Genomic DNA, 18,488 nt, shown 5'->3' on the forward strand with positions numbered 1-18,488 from the left:
CAGGGCAGGTCTAGTGGTAGGCAGCCTTCCTCCCCCCTCCCCCCCCCCCCCCCAAGGTACCTTTTTAAAATTCTGGTGGTCTTGCGCTATATCACCAGGAGCTCTCAAACGCTGCTGCCCCTCCCTTGCTAGATGCTGTGTCATCATCTCTTGTGGCAGAATGGCGCACAAGGCAGGTGTGAGATTTTCACACTCCTGCCTGGTCCCATGCCACTCCCTGAATGGCTGCCGTCAGTTCTCGCGAGTTTAAGGTATGTTAGATATACAGAGTGTGCCTAGAATCTGCATTTGTGGCAGATGCAACTGTTTTTCCTCGTAGAGTTGATTGACAGCTGAATTGTAAGTACCTTATAAAAGAGAAAATGCAAAGGCATATAAATTAGTGCTGCCCAATTCATGATTCGAATCGATTCACCGATTCGAATCAGGTGAATCGATTAGAATCGATTCAATTTTTAAAAAAATCGGCCCCCCCCCCCAATTCAATGGCCGACCCTTCCCCTGTGCCTTCCTAAAGCAGGAGCTGCAGCGCTGGCCATCTGCTGCTGCTCCTGCTTGAGGTCAGAAAGGCCTCCCCCAGCTTGCCCGCTCTTGCTTCCCCGTTCTTACCTCCTATAGGCTAAAAGGGCAGCTCAGCAGCATGTTCTTTCTGCCGCGATCCTGCCCCTGCTCTGACGTCAGGGGCAGGATAGCAGCAGAGAGAACGTGCCGCTGAGGACCACGGGCAGCTGCAGGGATCGCTATAACACAAGGAGTGTTATAGCGGGAGAGCATCCTCTCTGCTGCACCCGAGCCCTGGAAAGCTACCCCCGCTGAAAGAAGACCCTGGAGGCAGGTTCAGGCCTGGAGGATGAGCTGCTCATCTCCCAGTACCGCTGACTCTCTGGCCGGGAGCCGGAGGCTGCAGGAGCCGGCACTGGAGAGCGCCGCGGACATGCAGGTGAAGGGCGGGAACTCCTTCGGGAACCCGCCACTGCCGCAACGGACCGAGGAGGAGGAGCTGCAGTGCAGGTGGGGGAGCAGTCAGCCCCGAAGACGTGCTGAGACTGCAGAGAGTCACCACCGGTCAGTAGTGGGCTCTATAGCCGTGCTGCTGCCATATTACGAGAGCCTGGGCCTTAGAATGGGGTTAACTAGCTGCCTTGGGCCTTATAGGTGCATTATTGCCTTACTGTCTCCACAGTCTCCTGGAAGAGGTGGTGGAGACAGAGACTGTGTCTGAATTCAAAAGGGCCTGGGATAGCAACGTGGGATCTCTCAAAGAGAGAAAGAGATAATGGTTACTGAGGGCAGACTGGATGGGCCATTTGGCCATTATCTGCCATCATGTTTCTATGACTTCTGAGGAAATTAAAAAAAAGTTATGGGATAGGAGGTAATGTTCTATTATGGATTAAGATCTGTTTAAAAGATACATAGCAAACAGAGAGTAGAGTTAAATGGTCAGTTAGGGCGCTGGTCTGACCCAGCAGCGGCAATTCTTATCTTATCTTATATTATCAGCGAGCCTGCAGACTGCCCTATTAGCGTTAAGGAGGTAAGAGCGGGGAAGGTGTAGGCTGCGGGGGAGCAGGCGTTCGTTCGCGGCAGGGGGAGCAGGCTTTCGCAGCGGGAGCAGGCCTTCACGGCGGGAAGGAGGAGAAAATGTGCCTTCGTGGCAGGGGGGAGTAGGCCTTCGTGGAGGGAGCAGACCTTCGCGCGGGGAGGAAGAAAGAAAGTGCCTTCCTGGGGGGAGCAGGCCTTCGTGGTGGGGAGCAGGCCTTCAGGGCAGGGAGGCAGGCCTGTGCAGAGGGAGGAGGAGGAAGGAGTAAGAGAGGGGAGGGGAGATGCCAGACCTGGAGTGAAGTGAAGGGAAGAGAGAGACCAAACCAAAAATATGGGGAGGAAAGCAGAGGAGAGGTGCTGGACTAATGGGGAGAGAAGGAGAGAGAAATGCAAGCCCACAAGGGGAAGCGTACAAGAGGGACAGATACTGATCCAAAGACGGTGGGCGGGGTGCAGGATGGCAGGAGCAATGAAACGAACAGGATCCGTTTCTTGGTCCCGAAACTGCCCTGCAAAACACTCTGTCATCTGGAGGCAATTCCCCTTAGAAAGAAAGATAGGTAGCCAGTATTCTAAAGAGATTTTGCCTGATTTATTATGAGTGTGCATTCATTTATATATCTGTTACATGGGTCAGTGGTAACCATCACAGGAAAAGGGGGATGGACAAGAGAGGGGAGGGGGTGCGTGAGCAGGATATGTACATGGCAGGGGGTTTGAGCATGTATTGTCTTAAAGACGAAACTTCATTAACATGATTAAATGACCTCTTCCCAAACCATCGAGAGAGTAAACACAAACATTCTGCATCTGATTACCTCCAGCACAGGCAGGAACAAAAGACATCCTTTTAGACAGAGACAGAAAACTTATCCATTAAAATGTGTCCTTTCAATCCCCTCTTACGTCATGAAAATGACGTCATAAATGCACAGCATGAGCGTGGAGGGAGAGATATTCTAGATATGTCTCTTGAGGAGGAGTTTTAGGGGCTGTAATATGAGTCAAACAGCGCAGGAACAGTCTAAAAATTACATAAGCAACAAGAGTGCAGATAATAATAAAGATTATAACAATAAGAAGGTCTTTCACCCACCCCTGCATCCAAATAAAATACAGATCCCAAGGATTAGATAAACCAGAATTACGTTTAAGTTCAGCAGAGAGGTCTTCTAATTTTTTAATGGCCATAGTAACCTTACCCGTGGGACCTGCATTGTCAGGAATAAAGGTGCAACAGGATAAAGTACTGGGGAGAATTTTACAGACACCCAACAAAGCGTTGCTGATTATAATAAATGTAATTAATCCAATCAACATTCTTATTGATAGTAATAAGGGACTCAAACCTAGCCTTAACCTGGTCTCAGGCCTTGAATTCATCTGGGACCCCTCTTGGGACCCCTATCTCATAGCTAAAGCGCACTGGCCTATCTACTGGCTGAGTAGTTTAACACGGAGCCGGAGATCTCCACAGAGCCAGTAAATATCACCTAAAGCAAAATCTAATGCGGCAACAGTGAAGCATACCTATAATTTCCAAAAAAGAATACTAGGCTGTAGTTAAATTTCCAGTATGCCTCGAACAATAGTTTCTGATTAATACATTAACACATTTTAGCTAATCATGATTTAATCAGGACTACTTGAAACCGTCTTCCTGCCCTCAGGGTCTATCTGCATCCCCATGCCAGAGTCAGACTGATACAATTTCCCATAGGCCCTCGGTGACACCAGCTATGCCAACTGAAAATGCTGAACGCCTGCAACGGCTATGCTGACATCTTCCATATTCTTTGAAATGAAAGAAAACTTGTGGTACCCTTAGCCAGCTTGCCTCGCTTATGCCTTGCCAATCTCTAACAGTATATCATAGCTGTCCTCCAAGCTATGAAGACGAACAGTTCCCATTATGAGTTCAAACCTCTGTCTTAGGTTGCATAGGTCGTATCTATATCTTACCCGTCGTTGAGCGAATGAACGGTGCATAAGAGGTGCAGGAAACTTTCTCAGGAGGCCCAGGCAAAAAGGTACAAGGATGTCATAAGAGAGTATGTAAGTATGGGATATGGGATAATATTATCTCTGACCCTGGTAATGGTAATGCAATAGGCCATGCCAAATTAAAACCAAATTAGAACCAAATTAGCAAGTTGTCAGAGAAGATACTGGAAATTCATGTATAACTGCCTTAAAACTAGAAGGAACTTTGTGAGAAAAGAAATGTACACGTGTTTCACTCTACAGCAAAGGAGAATCATAACAATACATAGCAAAATTTGTAGAATAGTTAAGATAGGATGAATTAAAACATTAAATACATGGTTTGCAGTGGGCGAATACCCAAAGAAAAGTTCCCAAACTGAGACATGAGCGTCTCGTAGCAAATTTTCTATAGTTTGTGCAATCTGTCCATTTTCAAAAGTGATAGTATGATTCACTTCTTTGGAGGTTTTCTTAAGTTGTTCAATGTAAGTATGGAGTTCAGTAAAGTTCAGCAGCTTTTGGAATGTCTCATTCCCCATTCCAAGAGGTAGTACAGCATATGAAATAAAGTCTGAAATGTCCATAGAATAGGTTAAATAGGAGGAATTGTACAGCAAAGCGTTCTTAGGAAGGTGGCTATTTCCGATGAACAGGAAACATTGTGTACAGCATGTGTGGAAAAGTCTTTGCAGTCAGGGTGCAGGAAGATGAATTAGTCCAGCAGGAACCGGCAGTCTCTTTAAACTGGTGAGATGGGATGAAATGATGTTTGCACAGGATCTGATGTTTGCACAGGATCTTTCAGTCACTGCAAATTAGTGGTATTCACCCTTGAGATGGAATGATGTTTGTGCATACAGGGAGGGATTTGAAAAGAGTCCCGATATCATTCAGCAGCTGTACTTCAGTGTGATCCAAATAAGAGATAGAAAATGGAGGAGAAACCATGTTGCCTGTACTGAATGTAGAGAGAGAGAGAGAGAGAGAGAGAGACTAGGTTGCCTGTACTGAATGTGGCAACATGTGACAATATTAATACATTTACTTGTTATAGTTATGGCAAAAGAGAGACAATATTCAAGTACTTAAGGTTCTTAATCAGACATTCCAAAAAGATATGATTTTGTGTGCTGCATATAACTATTATGGCAATTCAGAGAGACCATAATTCTGTACTGAATATATTAAAAAAATTATGTCAGAAATGTGTACTGAATGGTTCATATCAAGTGAGCACCATAGAATATAGATATAGAATAAAACCTTTTCTTAAAATATAACCCCTAACTAAGCTACATTTAGCATATGCAAATTATAGGGAAAAAGAACATTGCGCATTTGGGCTAGTAAAAAGTGGGAAAAGAGCTAGCTCTAGAAATGGCCAATATTATGTATCCTGGGGTACCCCTCAAACCAAAACAAGTAGACAAAACACAGACCACATGGCACAGACAAAACACAAAACACATAGCTCTAGGCTTCAAACTATTCTTCCATCGGTCAAGTGTTCAGAGCTGAACTTATCTCTGGAAATAAACACATTGTTATAGAAAAACAAAACAGAGATGAACACATGAGTAAAGTATATGGACAAATAATGCATAGCATAACCATCTCATATTTAGAAAAGCTAATGTCTCTTTGGATCGTCTTTATCTCTGCAGTGACAAAGAGGATCCCTGGAAAACACCAGAAATATCCTAGTGCCAAAAACTGGGATGGGCATGCATATATCTGAACCGCTGCTAAGAAAAAGAAAAGAAAAACACATTTTAATTTTGCAACATCCTAATTTCAGCTAAAACAATAGGAAGGAATTTTTTTCCATTCACAAATGTGCCAGCTGTGGCTTTCCAGATTTTATCTTTAATAGTCCTATTCATGCGTTCGACAATACCGGAACTCTGTGGGTGATATGGGAGATGAAATTTCCACTCAATGCGGAATGCGATAGCTAAATCTTTGCATACTCTGGCAGTGAAAGCAGGACCATTATCTGAGTTGATGTGTGTGGGACATCCCCACCTAGGGATGATTTCGCGAAGTAAAATGTTCACCATAGTCTGAGCAGTTTCATTTGTAGTGGGAAAAAACTTCAGGTTATCGGGAGAACATGTCAACAATAACAAGGGCAGCTGGTATACAGGGTTTCCCCTCTTTGCACCAAAGTCCGTCCGAAGGGCGGCTTTGGGCACCGGCCAGATGGGCATTGATTAAGCCAGTGACCAGGGTCTCCGCAATTAAAACATCCAGTACTTCTAGATGGATTATTACCATCTCAATCGGAGACAGGGGCCCGCCCGCTACGAAACCTGTGACCCCCTCTTCCGCGAGGAGCGGACAGGCGCGGTCCCCAGGTAGCTGGCCCTGATAAAGCAGGATTTCCCGAGGCTTAGAGATCTCAAAGCGTAGGAGAGTGTTGCGTAGTGGTTAGCGCTACAGCCTAAGGAACCTGAGGCTTGGGGGTTCAAACCCCGCACTGCTCCTTTTTTCAATCTGAAATTAAGCACGAGAACTAGTGGGCCATTCTGAAATCATTTGTTTGACCAGAATCTGTAAAGGAGAACGGAGGTTAGAAAGGAAAGTCTGAAGTAGGGAATCCATATTTGCATGGGCACTAAGTCCTGCCTCTTGGGTCCAGGTTTCATTAAACCTCTTCCACACCTATCAAGCTCTGTCTGCAATCCTAATCGAATCACATTGGATTCCTGTTGCTCATCGCATTACCTTTAAAATCCTACTTTTAGTTTTTAAAACACTGTCTTTGAACGAACCCCAATTCATTAATAACTATTTATTCCCCATAGTATATCACGTTCTTTAAGATCCATTAATCAAAAACTCTTAACAATTCCATCACTGAAAGTTATCGGAACTCGTCATCATGATATCTTCTCTGTAATGGCCCCACAATTATGGAACACCTTAACTCAGCATTTAAGAGAAGAAAATGACCTAAACCATTTTAAAAGCAATCTGAAGAGCTTCCTTTTTAAAGACGCCTTTAATTTATTTATTCCCTATTCCTATTGTTTTCACCATTCATGTCTTCTTTTGTGCTTTATTAATACAATTGTAGTTCTGCCCTTTTTTCCTTATGTATCTGTTAGTTTGTATGTCAATATGTCAAACTCATGTAATTTACTATAAATAAGCTTATGTGTACACCTTGTTTTTTATTTGTAAATCGCTTAGCAAATTAAATTAAGCTATTCAATAAGTTAAAAATAAACTTGAACTTGAATCTCACAAGTTTCCATATTTTTTTTGCTCTATCTGTAAAACTGATTCTGGCCCCTGTATTAATTAAAGTTAATTTATCCTGACCCTCTTTAAGACACATTGGCACCATGCATACTAATATCTTTTCTGTGACGGCCCCTATCGTCTGGAACTCAGCACCAAACTATATAAGAGAAAGTTCATCACTTGATAAATTTAAAACTAGCTTGAAGGCCTTTCTTTTTAAAGACGCATTTGAAGTAGAATAGTCCTTTTAAGGACTGTAATGAGACTTTGCTCCTTGCTTTTCTTATTCATTTTAATCTTTTCTACAAAGTGCTAGATTATTTATTTATTTATTTAATCTTTTTTTTATTTTTTTTTGTTTCCTCCCTTTTGTTTTGATCCTTCTCTCTTTCTTTTTCATTATAATTAGTTTTGTTTTTTAAATATATGCCTTTCTGACTGTCTGTTTTAATAATTACACAAATGTATTTCTACCCTTTTTCATTTTGTTTCGGTAAGTTCCCCAAACACACCTGAAACCTACTTACAGGGAGCTCTTATTCGTTCTGTCCACTGAATATACATTAACATTTTATAACATTTCCAATATTCTTTTATCATTCTTAAAAACTTATTTCAGACAATTTGTCTATGTATCAAACAAGCTGCTGAAAAGTTCTCAGCCGGCCTACAAACAGTGCTGAAAACTAGTCAGCCTGCTTGTCACTACAACAAAGGAGAAGGAGGACGAGAAGGAGGGGCTGCCCTCCCCCTCTTCCCGCCAAAGACTGCCACAGAATCAGAATCAGATCTCCGACTCCAACTCATCCACTTCACCCATACCACACATCCACAACCTGGTTCACTCACATTCAATTCATATTAAGCCCTACAGGGTTCACCACTTTCACCTACCCTATTCAACATTTACATATCCTCTCTAGGACACCCACTGCAAAAACCAAACCTGATCTAGTACATATATGCAGACGACATCTCCATCCTAATCCCAGTGAATAGCATAACAAATGAAACCTCAAAATACATTACTCATATAATGACCGAAAAAGAACATTGGACAAGCAACTTCAAACTGAAACTTAACACAGAAAAAAACAAAAATCTTCCTTGCAAGCCCAACGGATAAAATTGCCAATTCAACGCTACATATAAAAGACCGATTACCCAATTACCAACACAATAAAAATATTGGGAGTCACATTGGACACACACACCTCACTATGATTGAACACACGAATATAGTGGCAACAAAATGTTTCACGATGTTATGGAGATTAAAGACCATCAAAAAATACTTCGACCCACTATCGTTTAGATTACTAATGCAGTCACTAGTGCTTTCTACCCCGGACTATTGTAATATCGTTTATTTGGGTTTCATTCAGAACTCAGCTGTCCGCTTGATATATGGATTAAAAAAGAATGACCATGTCATCCCCACCACAAACCACTGCACTGGCTGTCAGTCGAGGCAAGAATATTATTCAAGTTCTCCTGCATATGTTTCAAACTAGTTTGGGGACCAGCACCTACATATCTACAAACCCATTTCGCACTCCACAACCCAACAAGACAAACCAGAAACAGCTATCTTTTTTGCATACCCAAGCATAACCAATTGAAAATACAAAACCTTTCTGGACAGAACCTTCATGCTCCAAGCAAATAAACAACAACATTGGCTAGACAGTCACATTAATAAAACAGAACTGACCTACAATGCCTTTAGAAAACTCATAAAAACTACCCTATTCGACAGATACATCACCTAAACAGAACCTCACCAAGTACTCTTTCTTTTCACAATGCTCTCTGAAATCCTAATTCTTGCTGTTTCTGAATCTCTAAACAAACTGTACATTGTAATTTTTCCAGGAAAGCTGCGATTTTTCTTTACAGGTCAGCTCCGAAATTCTTAGCAAACATTATATTTTGTAATTTTGATTCCTAATAGTCTCTGTACTCTGTACTCCCTCCACATATTGTAAATCGCTGAATGTTCAGCTCTCTTAAATGTAAACCATCTAGAAGTCGCAAGATTGTGGCGGTATAGAAGAATAAAGTTATTACCATTATTATTATTATTACTGAAGTGAACAAAGTCTCATCTGTCTAGGAGGTGGAGAATCCTAAGTGCCTTTATGACCCATTAGAAAAACAATATCACAATGCAGGAATTTTTTCAATAAAAAAAACAATATAACAATGCAGAAATTTTCGCTTACCTTACCTTATAAGCGAGGTACATTAATAATATACAATATAATCTTATACTCTATAAAATCTTATCTAAGCGATAGAAGAGAAAAGCGCATGCAAAGAATGGTACAGATGACAGAATGCGCAGACGTTTCTATAAATCCACAATCCACAATAGAGACTTTCCAAAAGTCTTCACTTAATTTCATTCTTCCCGAAAGAATGGCAGCTGCTTATTTTCGCGGTGGGAATTTACCGAAAACTCCACATTAATATTTGTCCTTGCCAAAAGGACAGTAACCGCGGCGGGTTTACCAAAAACCCTACAATTTAGAGACTTTCCAAAAGTCTTCACTTAATAGTAGGAGAAAGCCTGTACCTGGGGAAGGGGATACAAGAAGTAAGGAAGAGAGAAAGAAGCAGGATATAGGGAGAGATGCTGGATGAAAGGGTAGTTGAGAAAAGGAGAGATGGTAGATCTGTGGATGGTGGGGTCCATCGCTGCAGCTGCGGGGGGATGGAAATGAAAAAAAGGAAAGATGCCAGACCTCTGGGGGAGGAAAGGGAAACAGAAGGGGAGGACAGAGATGTAAGATGTAAGTTGGATGGTTAGCACGGAGAAAGAAGAAAGAAGGAGAGCCTGATCAGAAGATAACCAGACCAACAAGATTTGAAAAATGACCAGACAATAAAAGGTAGGAAAAATAATTTTATTTTCTGTTTTGTGATTACAATATGTCAGATTTGAAATGTATATCCTTCCAGAGCTGGTGTTAGACCGCAAACGTGAGCTAGGATTTAATAGAGAGAGGAAAAGTATTTTTGTTTGTTTATTTTGTTTACACCAATGGGCCAGCATGGTTAGGAGAAGGCAAAGGGGGTGAAGAGGCTATAAAATAAACCCACCAGGATGTTTAAAAAAAACAACCCAATTGGACAGGAAAATCGAATCAATAGGCTGAATCAAATCGATTCAATAGGCTGAATCAAATTGAATCAAAATTTTTTTTTCCTGAATCAGGCAGCACTAATATAAATATCAATATAAAATTGTCAACTGAATCTGGATACAGGGCAAAGAACACAAATGCTGAGAAAGGTAAGCTTAGGTCTTCATTTTAAAATGTCATCTTTGCAAAGATTTTTTGACCTGGGTTATTTTATGTATTTACTCTGTTAAAGAGTGCATTGGAAAGTTTTGCGTTTTAGTTTTGAATTGGTCTCTCTGCTGTTTCTCTTGTATCTAGCCCGAGTAGCTGCAGGCATAAGTAGTAGCTTTTGTGTTTTGATATTTTGGTTTCTGTACAGTGTAGGGAATCTTATGAGTGACTTGAATAAATGCCTATTGTATTTTTAATCTTAAAGGGGCCATTTCTGCTTTTAACTTTATACTTATTAAGTCTTCAAAAATAACAAATATAAAGGAAAAAAATACATGGCTAACCAGTCATAATAACTACTAATAAACAGCATTGGGGATCCGTAACATACATCAGTAATATTTAAGAAATCCAAATATTGCTATACAAATTGGAAACATGGAGACAGAGTATTCGAAGGGAATAGAATATAAGGAATTATAAGAAACATTATCTGCCAATTAAGTGGCCAAAATACCCTAATGTCCTTATACACTCCACTACTATCCCAAAAGAAAACAAATTTTGATGATTACATTCTTATTGCTGGATCAACTGCTCCAAATGCACATATGAGGGGTGCTGAAAAGTTCTCAGCTTAGCCAAGAAGAGAATGATAGTTCAATCAATGAAACAATGTCAAAACAGAATTTTGTTTCTGCAAATTTGCACTTAGGGGTCCTTTTACTAAGGTGTGCCAGCCGTTTTAGCACGCACTGAATATTAGCATGCGCTACACACTAACGTGTCCATTATAGTCTATGGATGCGTTAGTGTTTAGCGCACTCTAATATTTAGTCACGCCATAACGGCTAGCGCACTTTAGTAAAAGGACCCCTTAATGAAATAAGACAATACTCTCTCTTCAGCTACAGCGGCAAAATAACGCTCAGAATTTAGGAAGTTGGTTAGTTGGTCTGAGAACTTTTCAGTACTCCCTTGTACATTTCCGATGCCTTGGTTCATCAAAGAATCACGCCTGGCAGCACTTAGTGACACCTAAAGACAACTCCGCCCCCTAAACATGCCTACGTCGGAGTGTGGCATCACTAGGTGCTATTAAGCACCCAGGTGTTAACTGTCAGTCCCAGAAGGCACCTAGCGTAGGGATTTCTAAAATTGTATTTTTAATCAGCTTTTAATGGCACGATCAATTATTGCACTGCTTAAAGCTGATTAAATCAATTTAAGTTAGTCACTGGCAGGCAGGATCTATGTGCCTGCTGGTGCCTAAATTTAGGTGGTTCTTATAAGCCCTAGCATGATTTTTAAAAATGCTCCTAATATAAGCCCTATCCCAAAATTAATCCTTGTTAAGATCGACCCCGGAAACTCCCCAACTCCATTCCTAACACTAGTGCTGAAAAAAACCCAGACTCAACAATTCAGCGACCTCCACCCCGGTGAGACCTGACATACCTCCGCTCCAAGGCCTCCTAAAGCAGCAGCAGTGGCAGCAGCACTCTAAATGGGCTGTTTTGCGGCCTTCCCTGCTGGGGGCCTTCCTCTGCCATCACTGATGACATCATCAGTGATACAAAAATAGAACAAAAATTTCTTATGCTATTTTATGACCACTGGGAAGTCACTTGTATCATGTGACATTCAATTAAAGTGCTTGTCAATCCAATAGATAATCGATGAATAAATAAATAACTGAATCAATATTTAAATAAATAAATAAATAATTAATGGTGCCCTATCGGGTTATAAACTAAATGTCGCAAAATTTGAACTCCTACCGCTAAACTGCATTGATGCTCAAACTAACTCTTCTACTGAGGGTTTCCTTTGGTCTCCAGCTAAAATTAAATATCTTGGCTTATTCTTTGGACCTTCTCTTGAATCTACTTCACAACTTAACTCTGACTTTATTTTCTCTATTATCCAGACGTGTACGAATAGATGGTCTCCCCTCAATCTGTCTTGGTGGGGTAGACTCTCCACCATTCGCATGATGATAACCCCTAAAATTAATTACATTCTCAGTATGCTCCTTCTCCTTTTTTTCCACTCTGTTTACTCTCGTAAAGAACGACTCCTCACAAATTTCTTATGGCACGGTAAAAAGCCCCGTATTGCATTACATAAATTAAAATGCTCCAGAGATCAAGGAGGCGTTAATTTTTCCAGCTTTCCAGAATACCACCTTGCCTTTCTGATGTCACATGGATCTCTTTGGCTGAATATCCATTCTCCGCTTAAACTTCCCACTTGGTTGCACTTGGGAACACTCGATTATAGATCCATTCTTCCAACAATTCGCTCCCACTATACCTTTTTCTTCCTCTGCCAAGTTAAATCCAATTTTGCTCAGCACTTGGCAAGCACTTAATCATATTGACTCCATTTCGGATAAGAAATGTGCAGACTCAATTTCTGCTCCAATATGGCACAATCCCTGCTGCACAGGGGGATGGGAGGGAGGGGAGGAAAGATGCTGTACATGAGGGGGGGAGAAAGGAAAGATGATGGGTTCATAGACAACGCCACGAAAGACAAAGGCGCGCGCCGACAACTGAGCGCAAGATGGAGGCGCGCGCCGAAGAAAATTACAGTTTTTAGGGGCTCTGACGGGGGGTTTTGTTGGGGAACCCCCCCACTTTACTTAATAGACATCGCGCCGGCATTATGGGGGGTTTAGGAGGTTGTAACCCTCCACATTTTACTGTAAACTTAACTTTTTCCCTAAAAACAGGGAAAAAGTGAAGTTTTTAGTAAAATGTGGGGGGTTACAATCCCCCAAACTCCCCCCAACGCGGCACAATGTCTATTAAGTAAAGTGGGGGGGGTTCCCCCCCCCACACCCCCCATCGGAGCCCTAAAAACAGTAATTTTGAGCGGCGCACGCCTCTGCACTGTGCTCAATTGTCTGGGCGCGCCTTTCTCCCGGCACCAAGATGATGAATTGGGGTGGAGGATATTGAAAAAATAAAACATCCCCCCAAAATAAGCCCTAATGCATTTTTTGGACCGATAATTAATATAAGACTGGTCTAGCACGCGGGGCAATTCAGCACGCACTATTCTGCGTGTTAATGCCCTAACACACCTTAGTAAAAGGAGCCCTCTGTCTTATTTTCGGGGTAGTGTTGGTGAAGGAAGGAAATCTGGAGTAGATTTGTTTTGTGGTCAGAAGAATGAAACATAAACATGAATGGAATCCAGAGCAGTTTCAGTTTCCCAGCCCTAGCTGGCTCTCTCAAGCTAGGGAACTGTTTCACTTTCGAGTTTCTATTCTGATCTTTGCTGAAGTCTTTTGAGAGTCACATGACCACTGTTTTATAAATTGTTGCTGTAGATGCAGCTGCTACTGCAGCAAGCATCCTTGCACCCGAAGAGACAGGTAGCTCAGAAAAGACTGCTGGCGAACTTATCAAAATCATGGGGTAAATATATGATCTGGATTTGAAATATGTTTGGAATGCTGCTTAGCTTTTGCAGTGTTCTATAGCTAGATTAAAGGTTGAGATAAATTTCCCAGCTAAACTACAAGTAAATGCATTAATTTTAACATTTGAAGAGAATTAAACCCCCCACCCCTCTATGTCTACAAAATCCCTTCTCCCCTGTCTTGTGCAATATTTTCCTCTGCATTCGAGTAACATTTTAGTGCAAACACAGAGATGAGAGAGAGGAGAAGAGTTGGACATAGGGTGGAGGGCAGGGAGAGAGAAATGTTGCACATGATAATGGAGGGGAGGAAGGGGGAGATGACGCATGGACTTCACATAAACAAGAACTTCAAATGCACAGTCGAGTCTAAGCCAGCACAGGAGGAGGAAATGACTCGCTGTGTCTGCATTAAATTCTGCACAGCAGGGGCAGATTTATGAATCTTGCACAGATTTTGCACTTGTAGAATTCTGCCAAGAGTAGTAAATAGAAAATGAACAGTCTCCCCGCCCCTCCCCCGCATCCCAATTTACTTAGATCAAAAGCTTTAAAGACTAACCTTCTTTTCTGCAAAAGCAAAAATAAATCGTAAAGGGCCTCTTTTACAAAGCTGCGGTAGCGAGTCCCACAGCACAGCCGTCCATAGGAATTGATTGGGCTGCGTCGCATTTGCCACACAGGAATCGCTTTGTAAAAGGTGCCAAAAAGAAAACCTTTAGGGCTCCTTTTACAAGCCGCGCTAGCGAGGTTAACGCGCGTGGCTTTTCATCACGTGTTAACCCCCCACGCTGGCCTAACAAGTACCGCATGCTCAAGAGGATGCGGTAGCGGCTAGCGCCGGACGGTGGTTTAGCGCGGGGTATTACGCGCATTAAACAGCCAGCGCGCCTTTGTAAAAGGAGCCCTTAGTTGCAAATGGCAGTCAAAAGTGCTGCTTAACTTTAAAATCTCCCTCAAATAGGAAACAAGTCTTATCATTTAAGTGTTTAATGCACGATCAGCTGTTTAGTGAAGTTACTGGCAGGTTTTATGAGCCGAGTTTCAGCTCTTGTACAGCTGTAATTATTTTAATCAAACAGCAGACTTTGTACACGATGCAGGCAGACTTTATTATGACAAGTGAATCTTTGATTAAAAACCTTTTACCAGGTAAGGGACCCTTACCTGGTAAAAGGTTTTTAATCAAAGATTCACTTGTCATAATAAAGTCTGCCTGCATCGTGTACAAAGTCTGCAGTTCTTGGTTTATTTGTTCTGGATTGTTTTTCACTGCAGACAGTTGGACCCTGGGTTTTTTTCCCCTTGTTTTGGTTTGTGGTTTTAATCAAACAGAACATTTTTGAGTGACTAAGTGGATCCCCCTCACCGATACTGCAGGCTGCATCTGTGTGAATTCAGAAAATAACCAAAGGGGAGGGGGGATGGGAGAGGGAAGAACAAGATCCAGAAAGGAACTAGGAGACGGGATGACAGAGAAGCCACCTAAAATTTCAGGAATAATTACACAAAGTTGCATCTTGGAGCTCCATTAATTCATGGGAAGGGGGTGAAACGAGGATCCCACCGAACCCAAAAAGCAACCGATCCACTGGATCTGTGGGATCTGCAGGAAGGGGTAAAATGAGGATCCTGCAGATCCCGTGGCAGCCAAATTGATAAGAGCATAAGAAGAGCCTACAATCTTCTTACTCGGCAGCACAAACTTCTCCCAGGCCGAACTCCCGGACGAGCGTAGCCGCATAATAAAGCGTCTCCAGGGGAAATAGCGCCAGTAAATGAACTTTCGCGTTTTATGGGAGAAGTTTGTGCCGCCGCTCATTGGGATCCGTCAGAGCTAAATTGTCACAGAGGTCTGTCAGAGCCAGAAACTACAAGTGGCACGGACCTCAGATTTTTAAGGACGTGCGGTTTTAGATCCGCGAGGTCCGCGCTTTACCCCTTCCCAGTAAAAGGCAGGCTTTATCAGCCTTGCATGTGTGAGCATCAAGGAACTGAAGAAAGAGAAGTTTGCAGTGAATTCATATGCCAGCTCAGTGGGTTTTTTTAAGTTTTAACATTTTGGGTGCATGATTTTTCTATGACTCTGTGAGTAGAATGTCTGGTGTTTGCAAAAGACAAGTGAACTGAAGTTTGGGTCCACTTTATGAACTTTAGCATTTTATAATCGCCCCCCCCCCCACCCCTCCTGCCCATCTATGAGATTTTCAAGGTTTATTAATATTTGATCAGGCCGCTTATCTATCTAAGTGAAGTACACCAATAAAAATATAAGAACATAAAGTATCATACAGCTTTTTATTATTTTTTTTTTTTATAATTCTTTATTCATTTTTGCATCTTACAACAAGTGAATTAAACATAATATAAACAATTTCCACATATCACTTGTATTTACAGTCAAATATTCTTATATGAAAAATTAAATATCCCCCTTTTTATTATCAATCCTATTTCAAATGATATACATTCCCCAACCCACCCCCACATATATACAACCCATGTGCTATGATATCTGATCATTAGAATAAATAGTCAATGGTCCCCATATTTTTTTTAAATTATGAATATTCCCTATATAACATACAGCTTTTAAAAAAACCTAATCTCAGTAAAAACATTAAAACAAAACAGGTACATATACCAACTAGTATGTAAGGATAGGGGGTAGAACTACAATTTGTTATAAAAAAGATGGAAGGCACAGTAGGGATGGGGGAGTGGAAGAATGTAAAAGAGTGAAGTTGCAATAGCGGGAGGGGGGGGTTTGAGGGGAGGGGTTACAGGTCAAAGGCATCTTTAAACAAAAAGTTTTTCAAGGAGCTTTTAAAACGTGTAAGGCTTTTACGAAGGTGCGCTAGCATTTTTAGCGCACTTTAGTAACTACTGCCTGCTTAAAAGGAGGCGGTAGTGGCTAGCATGCGTGGCATTTTAGCGAGTGCTAAAACCGCTAGCATACCTTTGTAAAAGGAGCCCTTAGGGCTCCTTTTACAAAGGCACTCTAGGGCCTTAATGCGGGGAATAGCGCGTGATAAATTTCCATGCGTGCTAGCCGCTACTGCCTCCGTTTGAGCAGGCGGTAGATTTTTGGCTAGCGCGTGCTAATCCGGTAAAAGGAGCCGTAAATGTTTAGAGATTTCTTGCTGCATGAAAGATAGTGCTCCCAAAGTTTGGTGGAGTCACTGTTTACAAATAAATTATGAGTGGAGGTTTTTTTGACCTATGATTAATTAATGTGTGTTTTCTCGACTAGTTGGCAATTGCTTGAATTGAGTAGAGTACTGAGGTCTTTTTTTCTCCACATTTTTGAGTTTGGTAAAAGTGATTTTCTTGCATCTTTGGAGGAGCGGAGAGTATAAACTTTTTTCTTTTGATATTTTCCTACTCTAGCCCTTGTGAGGATTATTGCTCTGGGAGGGTGAATAAATATGCAGGATGAGTAGAACAAAACACCTGGAGCCTCAAGGAAGCAACTTCAAAGTTACAAGAAAAACACCAGAAATATATTTCTATAGTTATATATTGGTTATTGGAGATTTGCCTTAAAATGAATATGCATTAAGAAAATGATCCAACAATGTCCTGCAAAAAAATAGGGCCATGCCCAGTGTTGTATAGTAAATTTATTTATTTATTTTTAAAAATTCTATTCCGCTTAACAACTGAAGCAGATTACAATTTACATACACAGTCAATGAAACTAATTACTGTACTAAAGTAAACATTTTGTTAATTTACTTTTAAAGAAGTACAGGATAGCATTTGTTGTTTTTACTTTTACTGAAGTAATAATTTTGCCAATTTTTGCTACTTTTACCTAGTTACATTTGATGCAGTAAAAGGGAAATATAAATAGGTTACCAGATTTCCTCTTTAAAAAAAAGAGGATACTTGGCTCTGCACCATTCTGCCCTCAGCCACGCCCCATTCTGCCCCTGGCCCTGCCCAATTCTGCCTCCAGCTCCGCCCCCATATAAACCTCATGTTTCCTTCCCCGAGCTCCAGGCCGCATCTAGAGATCCTCCGCACATGCATGGACATCGATGTGATGACAACACACTTATCATGTGTGCATACATGTGACGTTATCACGTCAACATCCGCATAAGTGCAGAGACTAGTGCTGCCCGATTCACGATTCAAATCGGTTCACCGATTCACTTCGGGTGAATCGATTCGAATCAATTCAAAACAAAAAAATTGGCTTCCCGATTCGGCTGACCCTCCCCCCTCGCCCCCTAAAGCAGGAGCGGCAGCGCTGCTCTTGCTGGCCGGCTGCTGCCACACCTGCTTTAGAGGGGGGGAGGGTCAGTCGGGAAGTGCTGCTGTCAGCTTCCCCCCCTGGTGTCCGGTTCTACCCCCTGGCCTCCCGCTTCCCCCCCCCTGGCCTCCCTGCGCTGTTTACCATAAAGAAGCAGCCTGCAGACAAGATCGCGATGCTAGCAATATTTGCACTGCTTCAGAACTGTTTCCTCCGCCGCGATCCTGTCTCTGACGTCAGAGGAGGGGCGGGACCGCAGCAGAGGAAACAGCTCAGAAGCAGTGCAAAGATCGCTAGCATCGCAATCTTATCTGTAGGCTGCTTCTTTAAGGTAAACGGTGCAGGGGGACAAGGGGGATGCCGGACACAAGTGGGAGGCCAGGGGGAACATGCAGGCCTTCCGGGGAGGGGGGGGGACAGGCCTTCAGGGGGTACAGGCAAGCAGGCCTTCAGGGGTGGGATGCAGACCTTTAAGGTGGGGGACAGGCCTTTAAGGGGGGATGACAGGCCTTCAGGGATGATGACATAGGTCTTCAGGGGGGACAGGCAGGCCTTTAGGGGTGGGGTGCAGCCTTCAGAGGGAGGTGCAGGCCTTCGGGGGAACAGACCTTCAGGGGAGGGGGTTTCTGGTGTAGAAGTACACGGAGGGAGGGGGGGGAAGGAGGGGTTCAAAGTGACATGCATATGCCGGACTTTGGGGGGAAGAAATAATGGGT

The 18,488-nt window shown here is 42.3% G+C and overlaps 1 protein-coding gene across 3 annotated transcripts in view; it reads left to right on the plus strand.

The window, feature by feature from the left end:
- The first annotated feature begins 13,420 nt into the window (after positions 1 to 13,420).
- The window catches only part of LOC117359630 (interferon-induced protein with tetratricopeptide repeats 5-like), a 42,483-nt gene continuing 37,415 nt past the window's right edge, over positions 13,421 to 18,488 (plus strand). For 2 of the 3 annotated variants that reach the window (XM_033942790.1, XM_033942788.1), the window contains exon 1: positions 13,421 to 13,507. In XM_033942790.1, coding sequence (XP_033798681.1) covers positions 13,503 to 13,507 — 5 coding nt within the window. In that variant the 5' untranslated portion in view covers positions 13,421 to 13,502. The remainder of the gene's footprint in view (positions 13,508 to 18,488) is intronic. The other variant, XM_033942789.1, reaches the window with a different exon arrangement.

Source organism: Geotrypetes seraphini, chromosome 4, assembly GCF_902459505.1.
Source record: "Geotrypetes seraphini chromosome 4, aGeoSer1.1, whole genome shotgun sequence".
NCBI classification, from domain to species: Eukaryota; Metazoa; Chordata; class Amphibia; order Gymnophiona; family Dermophiidae; genus Geotrypetes; species Geotrypetes seraphini.